The 21415-nt window shown below is 50.3% G+C and overlaps 1 protein-coding gene across 10 annotated transcripts in view; it reads right to left on the reverse strand.

Annotated features, from left to right (window-relative positions):
• cep78 (centrosomal protein 78) overlaps positions 1 to 21415 on the reverse strand; it is a 160618-nt gene that overhangs the window by 71229 nt on the left and 67974 nt on the right. For all 10 annotated transcript variants that reach the window (XR_005461600.1, XM_038804910.1, XM_038804906.1 and 7 more), the window contains 2 exons: positions 21241 to 21354; positions 1861 to 1925 (listed from right to left, as the gene is read on the reverse strand). Coding sequence is in view for 9 of the 10 variants with exons in the window: in XM_038804910.1 (XP_038660838.1) it covers positions 1861 to 1925; positions 21241 to 21354 (179 nt within the window). In the remaining variant the exon portion in view is untranslated. The remainder of the gene's footprint in view (positions 1 to 1860; positions 1926 to 21240; positions 21355 to 21415) is intronic.

The raw sequence follows: 21415 nt of genomic DNA on the forward strand, positions 1-21415 counted from the left end.
CCCCCCCCCCCCCCCCCCCCCCATCCACATTCAACAGGGAAATCTGCCTATCCGACTCTCAACTCTCCGGATCCTTATCCCGCTTCAAAATAATGGTGATCGATGCCTGCGATAACTTTGAGGGGAGCACTCCCAGCTCCTTGGACTCTTTAAAAGCCTTTACCAAGAGTGGCCCTAGCAACCCGGAAAACTTTTTATAGAACTCAATCGAGTATCCACCAGGTTTGGGGCCTTACCTGATTGCATCGCCCCAACCCATCTATAACCTCCCCAAGCCAAACTCCCGAAACACATCATTCACCCCCGCCGGATCTAAAACCAACTTCCCCCCTGTATCTTTTACTTTCCCTATCTCTCTCATTGCCTCCTGTTTCCTCAGCTGGTGTGCAGATACCTGCTGGCTTTTTCCCCATAGTCACCCTCATCAGCTGTGCCTCCTGTGGACAGGAGCCCAAATTCCAGCTGCAGTCTCTGACACTCCATCAGAAGCCCGTCATCCAGAGACTCCGCATTTCTCCTGTCCACCATTATAACAGCCTATCCAACTCCACCCACTCAGTCTTCTCCTTTTGTGCCCGAATTGAGATGGGTTCCCCCCTAATAACCGCCTTCAGTGCCTCCCACACCACCCCCCGCCGAAACCTCACCTGTGTCAGTGATCTTTATATATCCCTGAATGGCCTCCTTCACCCGCGCACACGCCTCCTCCTCCGCTAACAGCCCCACATCTAACCTTCATTGCGGCCGCTGGGCCTTTCCTTTGTTGATTTGCAGGTCTCCCCAGTGCGGGGCGTGGACTGACAACACAATTGCTGAATATTCAGCATCCACCACCTCAGCCAGCAGCAGCACACACACACAGCACCCCCCTCCCCAATGTGCTGCATTAACCCCCGCAGCTCCTTTGCCATACCTGATACCTTCCCAGACCTAGAACTCGACCAATCCAGCACCGTGTTGAAATATCCCCCCATAATCAGTCGATATGAATCCAGGTCCGGAATCTTCCCCAGCACCCGTCTGGCAAACTTATCATCCCAGTTTGGGGCATATACATTTATCAATACCACGGCCATTCCCTCCAACTTCCCACTAACCATAACATATCTACTCCACAGGTCCACCTCTATCTTCCTCACCTCGAACACCGCCTGTTTATTGACCAGAATTGCCAGCCCCTTCATTTTAAAGTCTAATCCCCAATGAAACACCTGCCCAACCCATCCCTTCCTCAACCTAATCTGATCCTCCACCTTCAAATGTGTCTCCTGCAACATGGCCAAGTCCACCTTCAGTTGCCTCAAGTGCGCAAACACATGGGCCCTTTTGACCCGTCCATTCAGTCCCCAAACGTTCGACGTGGCCAGTGTATGACTACAATGTATGACTAATTTGTGACAAAGAAATTACATAAGAATTGTACAGAAGCAAGATAAACAGGATGCACACTAGATGTAATGCTTTTAATATTACTGAAGGAGGTTCAGTCAAGAGGCGTTTGTAATTAAATATGCTTCACTCCTACCCCAACCGTCAGCTATCGTTTGCCTTTCATACCAATTGTGTGCAACAAATTGAATGTTTTTAAAACTGGAATGTTCCTAGCTCAATATCATATTTGTCATGAAGGCATGATTGAGCATAGGTGTTAACAGGGTCAGGCAGTGCCCATTACTCTACGGTGTAGTGTGAGAATATTCCAAGGGGTGCCTCTAAAATAAAACAAGCTTGGTTTATACACTGAGTAAGACAGCATTATACTTCAATTGTGATGATGTTATGAGACAAGAACCCAACTTAAACTTTTCCTGCTGAAAAACAGTATTGAACTGTCTTATACCAGATAAAAGCAATTGTTACCTCGGAATTCACTCCATTTCCATTCAACAGTATTCTTTCAATAATGGATTGTGTTAAGGATCGATCTAGAGGGAATACAAAAATATCATTATCTCTAGCAGAAATTATATGAACTTTACAAATTTGAACTTAATACATGTTTTTCTGAGCAGAATCACAGCATATTATCAACATACTCTCTGTTGACTATTAATTTTATTAATAACACAAGATGCGAGTGCGTTCTGTGTATTGGACAAATGACCACACAACCAGTATATTAGTTCAATTATAGTTTATTATCAAACATAGGATTGGTTCTATACTTAATAACTTACACGCTGCTGCATATTAGATTATATCTAACAGCTTAAATGACCTTTACTTAACAATCAAGTAACCGGTTCTGTGCAGGTTAGATAACGCCTTTATCTGGTTCCCCACGTGTGGCGGCTGGAAGTTGTCAGGTACGTCTGGACTGAGGTTCATCCTTCTGGTAGCAATCGCGGATCCTTGAACTTGGCTGGTCGATATGCTGCAGTTGTTGGGGCAGAGGCCAGTCCCAAAAGAGACAGAGCATTGGTCACGCAGTTTCTCTTATTCTCCGATCTTTTGGGGGGTCCCAACTCGGGATCCAATGGATCGATAGGATTTTGATCACTCAAATCTACTCTGGCCAATTATGGGCGGGTACCTTGATAGCTGGGCGGGTCCTGGTTGTTATTGTCCAAGGCACGTATGCATTCCCAAATAAGGTGAATAGGTGCCATTGAGTCTGTTACGTTTGAATCTGAGTCCCATTGTCCTGGGGAGATCTGTGATTGACCTCTAACAGATGCAAGTTTGCGTATAGGTCTGAGTTGCTGTTTGCCAAACACACAAGCTGTGTCTTGTCTGTGTCCTAGCCTGACCATAATTCCCATTATCCTTTGTGGGCGGTCATTTTAGGTGGCCACATCTCGTAAAATGAGTGAAAAACATATTTGTTGTAAAGTGAAATGAATGGATTTTTCTAGAGACCAGGTCAGACTGGAAGCGGACAATTTTCTCTTGCCTCCAAAACTTGGTTTTGCATCCAATCTAAACTAACGGAATTAAATTTACCCCTCTCTGCCAGTTATTAAAAAGCTGAGGGAAATTAGTATGGAAATCCTAATTCCAACGCTCAATGAGTCCCAGGTATGACCCATAACTCAACTAATGAGGGGTGGCAGGTGGCACAGTAGTTAGCACTGGGACTACTGCACTGAGGACCCGGGTTCAATACCGGCCCTGGGTCACTGTCCATGTGGAGGTTGCACATTCTCCCCGTGTCTGTGTGGGTTTCACCCCCACAACCCAAAGTTGTGCAGGTTAGGTGGGTTGGCCACGCTAAATTGCCCCTTAATTGGAAAAAAAAAATAATTGGGTACTCCAAGTTTATAAAAAAACTCTGAACTAATTGACCGTGAAGATGAAACAGAAAATGCTGGAAATCATAATATAGTGAAACCTACCAATTACAGGCACTTAAGGACTTGCATTAAATATCCTTTACTTACTTGCATTTGTCTTTATTTTCATTGTCTGTACAGTAAATAGGAACGCCAAATATGACAGGATTGGCTGCATCGCCTGCAGCGTTACTTTTTTTTCACCCTCACCTAGGGTCATGTTTAAATCTGAAGCCAACAGCAGTTTGCGATTTCAGTTTATTTTCTGTTTGTTGGATTTCTTAGTTCACTGCCGACCCAAGGATCTTTTCCATTGAGGAATAACGTGATTCTGGGATGTAATAATAATGCGTATTGACACAAGTAGGCTTCAATGAAGTTACTGTGAAAAGCCCCTAGTCGCCACATTCCGGCGCATGTCCAGGGAGGCCGGTACGGGAATTGAACCCTCGCTGCTGGCATTGTTCTGCATTACAAGCCAGTTGTTTAGCCCACTGTACTAAACCAGCCTTTGTGGCACATTAGCAGCATTCACAGGGCAAAGTGATTGCTGTCAGACCACAATGACTGGAAGAACCCGGCCAAATTGGGGGTGAGGAAAAGATTATGTTCTGCAGACCCTATCTATGACCTTCTCTGTTTGCAGCTTCCAATGTTTAGGGTGCTGAGGGGTGGGTAAGGCTGTTAGTATCTCCTCACTTCCTGCATCTGGTGGAGTAGGCCTGCCAACTCTGGGTGGAGGCTATCCTGGCGATTTGGTCACATGATCTTCTGACCACTTTATCTGACCATGTAATTCTGGATATTTGGATATCCAAATATTTAGATTTACTTTGTATACGATGGTCTGCCTGTAGTTGGGAATTTTTATTTGTGATTTCACAACAGCCGCAATTGTGTGAAGTCCTAAGAATTTCCATGAAACCATACATACAGCAATGAGGGGAAACAAGAGATCCAAGAAAAAGGAAAAACCTTCTCCTCCACCACCACTCCGAGAACCCAGTCTCCATCTCTGACCCCATTGTCCTCATTCCAGTCTCCCTCTCCCAATTCTTGAAACCCCGGTGATTTAAGCCCCCAAATAATTTTAAATATGAATACCATACAGTTTACTCATACTACTCTCCAGCCTGATGCATACACAAGAATACTACAAAATCACTGCTAAACATTTGGAAATTATATCATGTCCTTTTGTAATAAGAATTTTATTAAACCTCTAAACTAGGAGAATAAGCGCCACATTCTTTAAGGAATAATTGACCCAGGGAATGACAATGATTGGGCGACCAAAATAATCTGCTTGTCAGTTCTTCAAAGGGAAGGCCATTTCTGACTAGATGGAAACACTTGGCAAACATTGTTAAATTTATCTACATAATTATTTCACAGGTTGAAAGTTATAGTTCATTTAAGCATTCATAATGAACTCACTGCTATAATCCCAACTATGTTACTACTGGACAAGTCAGATTCCAGGATGGAATTTGGATTGATAGATCCTTTTATTTTTTGCATAGAAACATGGAGGACTGAACAGAGTCACAGGAGTCCGTTGATGAACTTTTAACAAAAGAATAAGCATTGATTGAACAAGATGAATTATATTACTCTACTCCTTCATCTACAACTATACATTCACAGATTTGTAAGGAGAACACAAGATATAAAATCTATCTTACACTTTAATGTTCACAGTAACTATACAATCCATGTAAACCAATAAGCAACCTGTGGTCAGTCACACCACACTCTGAAACCAAGTGACAGATACCACTTAAAGCAATATCTATGGATTTCTCATCAACTCCTCCCAAATGCTTGTAACAACGAGCCAACAGGTCTCACAGAAGCGTTGTCGTTCACATGAAGGTTTCTAACATCCACTCTCCAAGAACCCACCTTGGAATTTCCTCCCAAACTACACTTTCATGTGGACATCTTCAATAAGGATCCACCTCCAGATTTTCAATCCCTCCTCCTGATATTCCTCCGCCCTGGATCACCTCTGACATACTTTAAGTTCATTCAACAGGACTTTGCTCACATTCCTGTTTTTTCTCCTTAACTGAAGTGTCTTTTTTGGCCTTTTCTCCTAAATTAATTTACGGGATGTGGGCATCACTGAGTAGGCCAGCATTTATTGCCTATCACTAATTGCCATCGAGAAGATGGTGGTTAGCTGCCATCTTGAACCGCTGCAGTTCCTGTGGTGCAGGTACACCCAAAGCACTGTTAGGGAGAGAACATAGAAAACTACAGCACAGAACAGGCCCTTCGGCCCACGAAGTTGTGCCGAACCTTTGTCCTAGACTAATCATAGATTATCATAGAAGCTCCAACGTTACCATTTTGACGTAATCTACACAGCAGGCAAGCATCTCGGGAAGCCTAATTGACCTAATCTACACCCTAGGCAAGCATCAGGCAACAAGGTAGCATATCGGGCAGCACAGTGGTTAGCAGTTGCTTCACAGCTCTAGTGTCCCAGGTTCGATTACCGTTTTGGGTCACTGTCGGTGCGGAGTCTGCACGTTCTCCCCGTGTCTGCGTGGGTTTCCTCCGGGTGCTCCGGTTTCTTCCCACAGTCCAAAGATCTGCAGGTTAGATGGATTGGCCATGATAAATTGCCCTTCGTATCCAAAAATTTGGGTGGGGTTACTGGGATAGGGTGGAGGCCTGGGTTTAAATGGGGCGCTCTTTCCAAGGGCCAGTACAGACTCGATGGGCCGAATGGCATCCTTCTGCACTGTAAATTCTATGACTCTATCTCATTGTCGCTGACACGCTGTCTTGAGCCACGGGCATTCAAGAGGTACACCTGGTTGTTGAGGACGTGCAAATCCATGTTAATCTCATCTCAAAGCAGGGGAAAGGGATTAGGTTGAATACTCTTTCAGTTAGTCAGTCCAGATTTGAAAGGTCAAATGGTCTCCGTCTGCACTGTAAAGATTCTGTCGTTTTGTGAGAGTAGAGGATATCCACAATGAGAAAACAGGAGATCGTCTCCAAGACTTTGGCCAAGCGACGGTGAAGGAATGGCAATATATTTTCAAGTCAGGATGGTGAGTGACTGGCCGAAGAGAAATTCCAGGCGGTGGTGTTCCCATGTATCTGCGGCTCTTGTCCTTCTAGATGGTAGAGGCCGTGGGTTTGAAAGATGCTACCCAAGGAGCCTTGGTGAGTTTCTGCAGTGTTTCTTGCATATGGCACATACTGCTGCCACTGTTTGTTGGTGGTGGAGGAAGCCAACGTTTTGTGGAAGGTGCCAATCAAGCAGGCTACTTTGTCCTGAATGGTGTTGAGTTTCTAGAGTGTTGTTGGAGCTGCACTCATCTAGAGAAGTGGACAGCATTCCATCACACTGCTGTCTTGTGCCTTGTAAATGGTGGACAGGTTTTGGGACGTCAGGAGGTCTGCTACTCGCCGCAGGAGTCGAGCCTCTGATCTACTGTTGTAGCCAAAATATTTATATGGCTAGTCCAGTTAAGTTTCTCATCAATGTTAACCCCCAGGATGTTGATAGTGGGAGAATTCAGCAATGGTAAAGTCACTGAATCTCAAGGTGCGATGGTTAGATTACCTCTTCTTGGGGGATGGTATTATCTGGCACTGGTGTGGGGTGAATGTTACTTGCAACTTCTCAGCCAAGCCTGAATGTTGTCCAGGTCTTGCTGCGAATAGGCAGAAACATTGCGGAAGCAGGGTCCGCAATGCCAACCGGATCCACCATGCAGCCCATTAAACCTGGTTGGGCCCGAGGGTATGTACGATGCTAATGTGCCGGCCTTTCATCCCCTGCAGACAATCAGCAATGGTGGCCTTCCTCCTAGTTGCCGCAGCCTAGTGAATGCACTGCATTCACTAGGCTGAATGAGCTGGAACTGCTCGAGGAGGACACTGCAGCAGCAAAGCCTGCCCCTGAGGAACAGGAGGCAGCCGTTGAGGATGGGGAGCCAGCCACCAACAGGCTGATGAGGAGGAATTGGAGGTGCAAATTGAGGTACCACGAGGCCTCGTGCATACCGGCAGCGCCTGTCATTCGAAGACCTGCCGGAACCGGCATGTCATTGAAGACTCCGGCTGAGTAGGGGGATAGTGCGACATATCTGCCAGATCACAGCGCACCTGGCACCACGTGGGAATAGGGGAAGTCACCCTCTCCCGATGGCCGTAACGGTGACGGTCGCCCTGAACTTTTACGCCACAGGGTCCTTCCAGGCACCAAGTGGGGATCTGTCTGGAATCTCACAAAACTCGCAGGTGCAACCACGTCGTCATGGAGGCCCTCTATGCCCAGACAGCACATTACATCCATTTTAACGTGGACCGAGCCCACCAGGATGTCCAGGCAGCAGGGTTCATCGCAATCGCCGAAATGCCCTGGGTCCAGGGGATGATCAACGGGATGCATGTCACCCTACGAGCACCTGCAAGTAACAGGCCGCTATACACAAACCGAAAGCAGTTCCTCGATGAACGTGCAGCTGGTTGTGTGACCATCAGATGCATCATGCACATCTGCACCCGATATCTGGATAGTGTGCATGACACCTTCATCCTGGCACTCGACGATTCCCGGCCTCTTCAAGGTGCACTCCCGGCTGGGGGGGTTGGCTCCTGGACGGCAGGAGTTGTCTGCTGCGGGTGTGGCAGATGGCACCTATCCGGTGGCCACAGACTGACACAGAAACCCGCTCCAACGACACCCATGCCGCGACCAGGGGAGTGATCGAGCAGTGCTGCGGCGTACTGCAGATGCGGTTCAGGTGCCTGGACTGCTCTGGAGGGGCCCTCCGGGATGGTGCTGGGAGGTCACCCAAATCGTGGCGGCCTGCTGCGTCCTGCACAACATCATGCAGCAGAATGGCGACGTACTAGGAGGATGACCGCCAGGCCTCGTCCAACTAAGGTAACGCATGGGAGAACAAGGATGGGCAGTTCATGGGGCTCAGGCAGGCACGGGAGGCCGCACAACGTGTGCATCAAGGGCAAACGCGTACTAGACGCTATGATCACCTCCAGGTTCACCAACTAGAATGGGGGACTGACCAGGGGCACAAACACCAGAGCACTGTCTGAACTGCGGTTCCTGAGCCAAGCCAACCCCCAACGTCCACCTATTACCCCACTCCCGCACCCCTCTGCCGTCAGCCCAGACCAGCCCCACGCTCCCCAACACCCTTCTGACAGAGCACCGTGGCAGGTTGTAACATTATGCACAGGTGTTTAATGTGAGAACATATGTATAGATTTATGCCCTAGCCCTGTTCACTAAACATTGTCCTCTGCACCGTGCCAACTTAACTGATGTCTAATTTTAAGCCCTAACGCTACGTCTAAGTGGATCCCCAGATGGTACATCATGAGCGGAGGCCTCATCACCTCTTCCTCCTTCAGGGTTCCCAATGACTTCCGGGCAGGACATGGGACAAGGGTGCAAGCGGAGCTAACCCAAGGCTCCCTCGTCATCTGGCGCTGCCAGCCCAGAAGGCCCAGTGCCGTCTCAGCCAGGGTCTGCATGTTCGCAGACATGGAGCACAGGGACTGAACCACCTCCATCTGGGACTGCGCTACTTCACCCATTGACTGTGCCACCACCTTCTGGGTCTGTGCCGCAACTGGCAGTGACTGCGCCATTTCCCTCTGGGACTGGGCCTCGCCGGCCAGCGCCTAGGCAATACCACTCTCAGCCATGGCCTGCTGTGACTGGGCCATGCTCAGGAGCGTTGCTGCAATGTCCAGGTGGCTCTGGCACATGGCTGCCTGTTAGATGGTAGCTATGTCCTAGGCTTCGGCCACCACCTGCACATATTGCCCCAGGCCTTGGACACACCTTCCCATAGCTGAACTTTCGCCCCATGGCCTCCACCGCAGACGCCACCCGTGCAGTGTTGGCCTGGGGAGGACCCATGGGCGACAATACGTTTGCTGCCACATGCAGTTGGACTCCTCCACCTGTGCCTGCAGGTGCTGGATGTTCGCCGACAACCCCTAATGCAGTCCCTGACTCTACAACTGCATCTCCATGATCCATGGGACTTTGTGTTTCAAAAACCCAAAACCCATCTGGACAGCAAGTCATCCTTGGCGCCGGCCTGTCCTACCTCCATCTGCTGTACCGGAGCATGTCTGTGGTGCACACCAGAAAGTGTCCCAGGAGCCTCTTCACTAAAGTGCCGAGCCGAGGTGAATGTCTCTGGGATGGTGGAGGGGGTTGGTGACAGCTATGACGGAAAATCAGTGTCATCATCGGACTCGAGCTCCGGGGTCTCCTGGGTTTCGAGTATCAGACTAGCCACCTTGTCAGTGTCCTCATCGCTACTCGGCACCTGGGGTTCTAGTTGGGGACACCAGAATGACCAGCCCCATCACCAGCAGCTCCTGCAAGACACAAAACAAGAAGCATGATGAGACTCCCAGCCGGGGAAGAGTGGGGTAGTGGTGGTGGTGGAGCAGTGGTGTGGGGGGTGGTGCGGGGATGTGAGGGGAGTTTGACACACGTCACAGGAGGCGCAACTCAGTGGGAACTCAGTTCCTCGCCCGACACCGATCTCCACCGAGGCGACTGCCCTTTCCTCGGGTCCGCCAACCACATCCTGGGCCCTCTGCTCTGCCGCAGTGAGGGACCGCATGTCTTGCGGACCGCCTCCAGTCTTTTCCCACTCCTGGTAGTTATGGGCAGCCTTCTCGGAGTTTTGGGGAGGGGGGGCAGAAATGCACAGTGTTGTAGTCCAATGCATGCAGCCTGGGAGGTAGGTAGCTGGTGGCTCAGTGGCCAGGCCACCCTGCCATGGCAGCTGGTATGGGTGCCAGCGCGTGGTCTAGGGTGGGGGTTCGGCCATTCTGCTGCCTACTCATCCTGTCCGCCATGAGGAGGTCATGCAGTTTGTTCCGGCATTCCTGGCCAGTCCAGTCGGTGTTGCTCGTGGCGCTTACAGCCTCTGTCACCTGCGCCGAGGCACAGCGAATGGCGGAGGCTGGCAGCCTCCTTCTCGGGCCACGGTACAGAGTCGCCCACCTGTCTTCCACAGCATCCCGCAGGGTCTCAACCTCAGCATCGCTGAACTTTGGTGCCGCTCTTCTTGGTTGCCATCTTGTTGGCTGGGATGATGATTGTGGGTAGTGAAGTGTGTATATGCGATTGCAGCTCGTCTGCCTCCTTATTTTTTTGAAATTTAGAGTTCACATTTATTTTTTTCCAATTAAGGGGCAATGTAGTGTCGCCAATCCACATACCCTGCACATCTTTGGGTAGTGGGGATGAAACCCACACAGACAATGGGAGAATGTGCAAACTCCACACGGATAGTGACCCGGGGCCGGGATAGAACCCCGGTCCTCAGTGCAGTGAGGCAGCAGTGCTAACCACTGCACCACTGTGCCACCCAGCTTGTCAGCCTCATTTGTGCCAATCACAAATCCGCCCTGTTTCTCATTGGAATCAATTGTGTTCCACGTGGCGCTGGTGCAAGCTCCTCAACAGTCGCTGAATTGGTCCAGATACGGCGCCAGTTTTGCTGTTGTAGAAATCTGCGAATCATGCCCCAACGTCAACTCTTTAATCTCAGGAACAGAGAATTCCGCCATCTGTATTTGCCTATCTAACACTATTATGGGAGCAACTGTCACAAGGACTGCGGTGGTTCAAGGAGGTCCGGCATGTTCTCAGAGCAACTCAGAATAGACAATAATTCAATTTTTAGAATCCCTCCAATGCAGAAGGCGGCCAATCGGCCCATCGGGTCTGCAACGACCCTCTGAAACAGCACTCCACCCAAGTTCACTTCCCTGCCCCTTATCCCAATAACCCTAGACCGACACGGAGGGGCAATTTAGCGTGGCCAATCCTCCTAACCTGCACATCTTTGGTCTTCTCTGCCAACATCTCCCACCTCCCACGAAAAAGTAAAAAAAATACTCAGCCCAAGTGTATTTCCACAACACAGCAATGAAGTAGATATCTGGAGAGCTGTGGTGCTGACTACACTGGATCAGTTGAAGGACACTGAAAAAATAATGCGAAGATTTTGAAATATTAACTTGTTGATTTTAGAAAATAGTTTAAAATATTGGTACAAGTTAAACTATGTATTACTGTGAAACTGCTAATTCATGGTCTTCCAGTGACAGGGATGTGTTGATACCTGTGCACATCAGGTAGCTCTCCCCGACAAGACAACAAGGTGGTAGTCGGTATTAGGGGTATTACGGTACTTATAACTCCATAATGGACTACGTAGCCGAGGATGGCTAGACGGTGGTGCTGAACATGCATTTGTCCTTGTTGTAAGTTAGGTTGCTGTGGGAGGTACCTGAGATTGCTATATCATTGGTGGAGCCTGCCTGCTGGTCCCGCTCAGGGTCGACCAGGGCCCCCGATCGACTAATTGCTTCACTCTGACTGTAAATAAATACTGTGAATAATTGCGGCATGTAATGAGGCAAAACACTGTGCTAATGTATACCGGGTACCACCATAAAACCTTAACCTCTACCACTGTATAGCGCGAGACCACCACCCCGCCGGACTCTTTTTTTTTTAAAACAGGGGGTGAATGTGGTCGTCAGTATTAGGGGTATTACGGTACCCTGGATAATGCTGTAAAGACCATTGGTGTGGGAGGTACCCGAGACTGTTATATCATTGGTGGAGCCTGCCTGCTGGTCCCGCCCAGTAAGGCGGAGTATAAGAGCCCGTGTCTCCCAGCAGCTGCATTCTGTACCTGCGCTGCTGGGGGAAACATCTAGTACAATAAAGCCTTCAATTGTCATCCAATCTCTGGGGGCGAAACGGGACCACCACCCCAACCTTCTTCACAAGCCACGTGCGGCCAGCGGGCGTCGCCATCCCTTCTCCAGAGCCACGTGCGGGCCCCGGGCACCGTCACCTTGCTCCCCAGGAACCACGTGCGACGGATGGGCGCCGCCATCTTGCACACCCCCAGCCATGTGCGACATGTGGGCTCCGCCATCTTGGCTTAAGTCTCAGGACCCCGATTCGGATGACCACTCATCGCCCGAAGAAAATTTCCAGCTTTTGCCACGACTTGCCTCGGTGACCCTGGACCAGTCTCGGCCCCGAACGCCCGCGACCGCGAAGACGAACATGCTCATCAATGGGCATAAATCATCCTGCCTGATTGACTCCGGGAGCACAGAGAGCTTCATACATCCCAACACGGTAAGGCGCTGTTCTCTTCCCATCCACCCAGTTAATCAAAAAATATCCCTGGCCTCCGGGTCTCACTCAGTAGAGATCAAAGGGTTCTGTGCAGCGAACCCCATGGTCCAGGGAAGGGAATTTAAAAACCAGCAGGACCACGACACCAACCTCTGTAAATTCCTCCATACCGCAAAAATCCTTAACCTAACTTACAACAAGGATAAATGCATGTTCAGCACCACCGTCTAGCCATCCTCGGCTACGTAGTCCATTATGGAGTTATAAGCCCAGATCCCGAACGCATGCGCCCCCTCATGGAATTTCCCCTCCCACACTGCTCCATGGCCCTGAAACGTTCATATTACGCTCAGTGGGTCCCCAATTATGCGGACAAGGCCCGCCCACTAATCCAATCCATGGTTATTCCCCTGTCTGCAGAGGCCCACCCGGCCTTGAGCCGCATCAAAGCGGACATTGCAAAGGCCACGATGCACGCAATCGATGAATCCCTTCCCTTCCAAGTCGAGAGCAACGCGTCCGATGTAGGTCTGGCGGCCACCCTCAACCAAGCGGGCAGATCCGTGGCCTTCTTCTCACGCATCCTCCACACTTCAGAAATCCGCCACTCCTCAGTTGAAAAGGAGGCCCAAGCCATAGTAGAAGCTGTGCGGCACTGGAGGCATTACCTGGTCGGCAGGAGATTCACTCTCCTCACTGACCAACGGTCGATCGCCTTCAGGTTCGATAATGCACAGCGGGGCAAGATAAAGAACAATAAGATCTTACGGTGGAGGATCGAGCTCTCCACCCACAACTATGAGATCTTGTATCGTCCCGCGAAGCTAAACGAGCCTCCTGATGCTCTATCCTGCGGCACATGAGCCAACGCACAAGTGGACTGACTCCGGGCCCTCCACGAAGACCTCTGCCACCCAGGGGTCACTCGATTCTTCCATTTCATCAAGACCCGCAATCTGCCCTACTCCATCGAGGCGGTCAGGACCGTCACCAGGAACTGCCAAAGTGCAAGCCGCACTTCTACAGGCCAGAGAAAGCGCACCTGATAAAGGCTTCCCGTCCCTTTGAACGCCTCAGTGTGGATTTCAAAGGGCCCCTCCCCTCCACCGACCGCAACACGTACTTCCTGAACGTGATTAACGAGTACTCCCGGTTCCCATTCGTCATCCCCTGCCCCGACATGACAGCAGCCACCATCATAAAACCCCTCCACAGTATCTTTACACTGTTCGGTTTCCACGCCTACATACACAGCGATATGGGGGTCCTCCTTTATGAGTGACGAACTGCGTCAATTCCTGCTCAGCAAGGACATTGCCTCAAGCAGGATGACCAGTTACAACCCCAGGGGAACAGACAGGTAGAGAGGGAGAACGGAACGGTCTGAAAGACCGTCCTACTGGCCCTACAGTCCAGGAATCTTCCAGTCTCCCGCTGGCAGGAGGTCCTCCCTGATGCTCTTCACTTCATCCGATCACTGCTGTGCACCACGACCAACCAAACACCTCACGAACGTCTCCTTATCTTCCCTAGGACGTCCTCCTCCGGGACCTCGCTCCCGACCTGGCTGGCAGCTCCTGGACCCATCCTGCTCCGCAAACACGTGCGAGTGCACAAGTCGGACCCATTGGTCAAGAGGGTCCACCTCCTTCACACTAACCCTCAATACGCTTACGTGGCGTACCCCGACGGCCGACAGAATACGGTCTCCCTTCGGGACCTGGCTCCCACACCACCACCACCCCCCTCCCTCCCACTGGTGCACCCCGCAGCCGCCCCCTTCCCAGGTGAATCAGTCCTCCCACCAGTCCCATCCAGGGGTGATGAAGCTGCCGAAGAAGCCGAAGACATGCTCCCGGAGCCACGGATGCCTGAGCCGGCACCTGCATCACCGCCGAAGCTACGACGATCGCAGAGGACGACCAGGGCCCCCGATCGACTAATTGCTTCACTCTGACTGTAAATAAATACTGTGAATAGTTGCGGTATGTAACGAGGCAAAACACTGTGCTAATGTATACCGGATACCACCATAACCTCAACCTCTACCACTGTACAGCGCAAGACCACCACTCCACCCGACTCTTTTTTTTTAAAACAAGGGGTGAATGTAGTAGTCGGTATTAGGGGTATTACGGTACCCTGGATAATGCCGTAAGACCATTGGTGTGGGAGGTACCCGAGACTGCGGTACCTGAGACTGCTATATCATTGGTGAAGCCTGCCTGTTGGTCCCGCCCAGTAAGGCAAAGTATAAGTGCCCATGTCTCCCCAGCAGCTGCATTCTGTACCTGCGCTGCTGAGGGAAACATCTAGTACAATAAAGCCTTCAATTGTCATCCAATCTCGCTTCTGGAGTCATTGATCGAGCATCAAACAAAATAGGCACTTTTGACCGAATTAAGCCCGCACAATCGAACTAAAACATAACCTCACCCTCAACGATAACATAGACAACGAAAATCTATAAAGAACTTATGGAGTTGGAGGAAACCCAGATAGGTGAGATAAAACGTAAATGGGAAGATGAGCTGGGTAAGGAGTTAGAGGCGGGCCTGTGAGAGGATGTTCTGAGCAGAGTCAACACGTCCTCAACATGTACCAGGCTCAGCCTGATACAATTCAAGGTGGTTCACCGGGCACACATGACGGTGGCCTGGATGTGCAGGTTTTTTGGGGTGGAGGACAGGTGTGTGAGGTGTGCAGGAGGGCTCGCAAACCATGTCCACATGTTTTGGGCATGCCAGAAGCTGAGGGGATTCTGGCAGGGCTTTGCAGATGTCATGTCCATGGAACTAAAAACGAGGGTAGCACCGAGTCCAGAGGTGGCGGTTTTTGGAGTGTCTATTGAATGGAAAGGCCTTGGGGATGTAGATCGGTATGGACCTGAACAGGAAGAGGAACCTGGGCAGTACATTCATCTTGATCGTCTCTACCCTCCTCGTCAGGGAGAGCAGAAATGTATACAATCTCTGTAGGTCCTTTTTTACATCCTCTGCCAGACTGGTCAGGTTCCACTTGTGGATCCGTGTCCAGTCGTGCGCAATACGGATCCCATGGTAGTGGAATTTGTTTTAGGCTAGTTTAAATGGTAATCCTTCTAGTTCTGCCGCTCCCCCTCTCAGGTTCACCGGGAATACTTTGCTTTTGTCCAGGTTGAGTTTGTAGCCCGAGAAAGCTCGGAACTCTCCCAGGAGCTACATGCTTCCTTTCATGCCGCTTTGTGGGTCCCAGATGTAGTGGAGCAGGTCATCCGCATAAAATGAGACTCAGGTTCGTGTGATGGACTGGGCGGTATTCATGACTCTCCGAAGTTTGTTACGGTCCTGGGCCGAGCAGTTGCCATACCAGGCTGTGATGCAGCCCGAAAGGGTGCTTTCTGTGGTGCATCTGTAAAAGTTGGTACGGGTTAATGTGGACATGACGAATTTCCTTAGTTTCATGAGGAAGTATAGGCGCTGCTGTGCTTTCTTGGTGGTAGCGTCAACGTGGGTGGACCAGGACAGATTTTTGGAGATGTGCACCCCTAGGAATTTGAAACTGCTAACCATCTCCACCTCGACCCCATTGATGCTAACAGGGGTGTGTACAGTACTTTGCTTCCTGAAGTCAATGACCAGTTCTTTAGTTTTACTGGCATTGAGGGAGAGATTGTTGTCGCTACACCACTCCACTAGGTTCTCTATCTCCCTCCTGTATTCTGACTTGTTATTATTCGAGATCCGTCCCACTATGGTCGTATCATCAGCAAACTTGTAGTTGGAACCAAGTTTTGCCACGCAGTCGTGTGTGTACAGGGAGTAGAGTAGGGGGCTAAGTACGCAGCCTTGCGGGGCCCCGGTATTGAGGACTATTGTGGAGGAGATGTTGTTGTTCGTTCTTACTGATTGTGGTCTGTTGGTCAGAAAATCGAGGATCCAGTTGCAGAGAGGAGAGCCAAATCCTAGGTTTTGGAGCTTTGATATGAGCTTGGCTGGGATTATGGTGTTGAAGGCGGAGCTGTAGTCAGTAAATAGGAGTCCTTGTTTTCGAGATGCTCTAGGGATGAGTGTAGGGCCAGAGAAATGGCATCGGATGTGGACTGGTTACAACGGTATGCGAATTGCAGCTGATCAAGGCGTTCTGGGAGTATGGAGGTAATGCGCTTCATGATCAACCTCTCGAAGCATTTCATTACGACTGAAGTCAGGGCCACCGCACGGTAGTCATTGAGGCACGTTGCCTGGTTCTTCTTTGGTACCGGTATGATGGTGGTCTTCTTGAAGCAGGAGGGGACCCCGGAGTGGAGTAGGGACAGGTTAAAGATGTCTGTGAATACCTCTGCCAGTTGGCTTGCGCAGGCTCTGAGTGCACGACCAGGGATCCCGTCCGGACCTGTCGCCCTCCGAGGTTTCACTTTCAGGAAGACCGATCTGACTTCGGAAGCTGTGATGGTGGGTATGGGTGAATTATGGGCTGCTGAGGCACTCGACAGCAGATTGTTGGTTACCTGCTCGAACCGAGCATAGAATGCATTGAGTTCATCGGGGAGGGGTGCGCTGCTGCCAAAGATACTGCTCGGCTTCACTTTGGTAGTTCGACCTGTCTGTCAGTGGGTCCTGTACACATGTCTCCTCCCATGATCAGTCGGTGCGTATCTATGTCGGGGATTTCCAAATTCTGTGTCATCCCAGTTGGGAGCGCACACGTCGACGAGGATTACTGGTGCCCTGTATAGGACACCGCTGACCATGACACATCGTTTCCTGTTGGTCCATAACCGTCTTCCTTGCCATAAACACCGTCCTCTTACTTATCAGTATGGCTAATCCCCTGGCTCTCGTCCCGCAGCAGAAATGGTAGGTTTATTCCATCCAGCTCTTCCTTATCTGCAGTCAGACCTTCTCCCTCAGGTGTGTCTCTTGGAGGAAGTATGTCAGCTTTCATACCTTTCAGGTGGGAGATGACTCTGGATCTTTTTACTGGGCCGTTGATTCCCGACATTCCAGGTGACTGTCCTGCTGTCTTTTTCAGTGCCCCACCCCTCTCCTAGGGTAGATCTAACCCCCCCGACGCCCACTCTGATGGTGTCCCTTCTATCTCATCCTCCTCGATATCCTCATGCGCTCTGCTGCCCTCGCTCCTTCCGTCCTATGAGCTGGTTCTCCTGCTCATAATGAGGTGATGCATTCCCGCGCAAAATTGTCCGTTGATTTCTTTTGCCTCCTCTGTGCCTTCCTCACCACTGCCTCTCTTGCTGCCTGTCTGTTCCTGCGGATGAACCTGGCCTACTCTACAGGGCATTAAAATAATGTTCTTTGACTTGATATGTTGCCCAGAGCCTAGCTGGAAATAGCATCCAGAATTTGTTCTTGTATAGGGCCGACTTGTTCTTGTATAGGGCATGATTAAATTCCATCTGCCCTTTGCCAGTTCCACCCCAATGTCTTGGTAAACTCTGATCTTATGTCCCTCCCAGTCGCATAGAGAGCATCCTATCCGGCTGCATCACAGCTTGGTATGGCAACTGCTCGGTCCAAGTGTGGTGAACTCAGCACAACACATCACAGAAGCTTGCCACCCCCACATTGATTCTGTATACACCTCCCGCTGCCTCAGGAAGGCAGACAGCATTATCAGAGACCTCTCCCACCCAGGCATTGCCTTCTTCCGGGCCCTTCCATCAAGTAGAAGGTACAGAAGTCTGAAGTCCCACACATCCAGACATAGGAACAGCTTCTTCCCCACAGCTACAAGACTCCTCAAGGACTCCCCCTCGGAGTGATCTGTTCCCTGTAAGAGCACTATTCACGACGCCCTATACTGTTCTTGCTCATGTATTTGCTTTGTTTGGCCCCTTGTTCTGCACTGTAACCAGTCACTGTTTGTCGATGTACCATTTGTCAATGTACTCTGTTTATTATTCTTTTTGTCTACTACGTACATAGTGTGCACGTTCCCTCGGCTGCAGAAAAATACTTTTCACTGTACTTCGGTACATGTGACAATAAATCAAATGAAAATCAAATATGCATGCCTTTGTCTGTCGAGCCCTTCCCCGGTCCTGGTACCTGTGCAGCTTGGCTATTTTCAGTCTCAGTTGCTCCCCGACCCCGGCCCTGGTCAGAGTAACCTGTGAGCCTGTCAATCTCCGGCGGTTTGGGGAAGCTGTCCCTCCCAACTTGGTTGCCCACCATTTGAGCCACATAGTTGGTTGGGTCCCTGCCCTCAATTCCCTCTGGCAGATCTACTATACCTTCCCCTCCCCACCCCGTTCTAGAAATTACCCTGTTCTGTATCCCCTGCAGTGGTAGAAGCGGAAATGTCAAAACTTGCCGTCACACAAAATCCCTTACCTGCAGATACCGAAACCCATTCCCTCACGACAATTCAAACTTCTCCTCCAAATACCCCAAACTGGGAAAGCTCCTATCAATAAACAGATCACCCAGCCTCTCAATCCCTGCCACGTCCGAAACCCCCCATCCATCGCCCCCGGGACAAACTGTTACCATAAATTGGAACCCACACCGACGCACCCTCCACTCCCATATGCTTCTGCCACTGTCCCAAACTCTCAGGGCCGCCACTACCCCTCGGCTTGTGGTGTACCGGGCTGGCGAGAACGAGAAGAGTCGTTACCAATGCTCCCAAACTTGTACCCTTACATGAGGCCCCTCCACCCGCTCCTACACCGACCTCTCGCCCACTACCTGCTTCCTAATCATGGCTATACTTGCCACCCAGCAGTGGTTCATAAAATTCGCAGTGCCAGCCCTCCCACTCTCGGCTCCACTCCATCAGTACTTTCCTTACTCGCGGGATTTTACCCGCCCACACGAACCCAGATATCACGCAATTCACCCGCTTAAAAAAGGCCTTTGGTATAAAAATAGGTAGGCACTGGAAAACAAACAAAAATCTCAGGAGGACCGTCATTTTTACGGTCTGTACCCTCCCCACCAGTGACAACAGGAGCATGTCCCACCTCCGAAAGTCCTCCTTCATTTGTTCAACTAACTGGCCAGATTTAATTTATGTAGCTGATCCCAACCCCGTGCCACCTAAATACCCAAGTAGCAAAAACTCCCTCCCACTTTAAACGGCAACTCCCCCAGTCTCCTCTACTGCCCCCTCGCTTTTCCCCATATTCAATTTGTACCCCGAGAACTGGCCAAATTCCCCTAAGATCCACATAATCTCTCCCATCCTCCCTAACGAGTCAGAAATATATAGGAGTAGGTTGTCTGCATATAACAAGACCCTATGTTCCACCCCAACACCCCCCACCCCCGGACTAGCCCCTTCCATTCCCTTGACGTTCTCAGCGTCATTGCCAGTGGCTCTATAGTCAAGACAAACAATAGTGAGTAGAGGGGACATCATTGCCTTGTCCCCCGGTGCAGTCTAAAGTAGTCCGACCTCACCCTGTTCGTCCACACACTGGCCACCGATGCCTGGTACAGCAACCAAACACAGTCAACAAAACCCTGCCCAAATCCAAACTTTCCCAGGACCTCCCACAAATAATTCTATTCCACCCAGTCGAAGGCCTTCTCCGCGTCCACAGCGACCACCACCTCCGCCTCCCTCCCTCAGAGGGCATCATGATCACATTCAGGAGCCTTCTAACATTGGCCGTTAGCTGCCTGCCTTTAACAAACCCCGGCTGGTCTTCCCCTATCAGCCCAGGAACACAGTCCTCTATCCTCAAGGCCAAAACCTTGGCCAGCAATTTAGCATCGACATTCAGTTGGGAGATTGGTCTGTATGACCCACATTGCTCTGGGTCCTTCTCCCGCTTCAGGATCAATGAAATTAAAGCTTTTGCCACCCTGCTCCCTTGCCTCATTAAATGCCCTCACCAGCAGCAGGCCCAACATCCCAGAAAACATCTTGTAAAATTCCACTGGGCAGCCGTCCGTTCCTGGGCCTTGCTCAACTGCACGGTCTCCAATCCCTCTACTACTTCTGCAATCCCGATCGGGGCTTCCAACCCCTCCACCAACCCTTCCTCCACCTTCGGAAACTTCAACCCTTCCAAAAGCTGCCTCATTCCCTCCACCTCAGCTGGGGGCTCCGACTCATACAGCCGACTGTAAAACTCCTTGAACATTCACCCCCGCTGGGTCCAAGACCGTGTTTCCCCCTCTGTCCTTCACTCTTCCTATCTCCCTAGCTGCCCCCCTTTTCCTTAGCTGATGTGCTAACATCCTACTGGCCTTTCCACAATACTCAAATGCCACCCCCTCACCTTCCTCAGCTGCCCCATCGCCTTCCCTGTGGGCCAAACCCCATCTGCAGTTTCTGCTGCTCCTTCAACAGTCCCGCCTCCGGGGCTTCAGAATACCTTCTGTCCACCTGGAGTATCTCCCTAACCAGCCATTAATCTCTGCCCACTCCACCTTCTCCCTATGAGCCTGTATCAAAATTAGGTCCCCCCTAAACACTGCCTTCAGTGCTTCCCATACCGTTGCTGCCGAAACTTCCGCCGTATAATTTATCTCCAAATAATTCTGGATGGCCTCCCTCACTCGCCCGCACACCCTCTCATCCGCTAACAGTCCTACATCGAATCTCCACTGCGGGCGCTAACACTCCTTGCTCACCATAAATCCACCCAGTGTGGGCCATGGTCTGGAACAACAATCGCCGAATACTCGGCATCTACCACTCCCGCCAACACCATGGCCAAATAACAAGGGGTATTCAGGCACATGAAAAATGTTCTTCTTAAAACACAAAAAAATGGTATACAAACACACCAAAACAATGTCACTTCACTTCTGATATCAAACTCACCGATTAATGGGTTTTTTCTGACATCCAAAACAATTAACATACTACTGGTCTGCAAGATATCAAGCAAAGCTTTGGCTCCTTTATCGGAAATTCCACACTGCTGCAAATCAAGGGCTGTAACAAAAAATAATTTCAATAAATTTCAAAAAAATATCAAGCAACAATGAAGTCAACT

The sequence above is a fragment of the Scyliorhinus canicula genome, chromosome 8, assembly GCF_902713615.1.
Source record: "Scyliorhinus canicula chromosome 8, sScyCan1.1, whole genome shotgun sequence".
In the NCBI taxonomy this organism is placed as follows: Eukaryota; Metazoa; Chordata; class Chondrichthyes; order Carcharhiniformes; family Scyliorhinidae; genus Scyliorhinus; species Scyliorhinus canicula.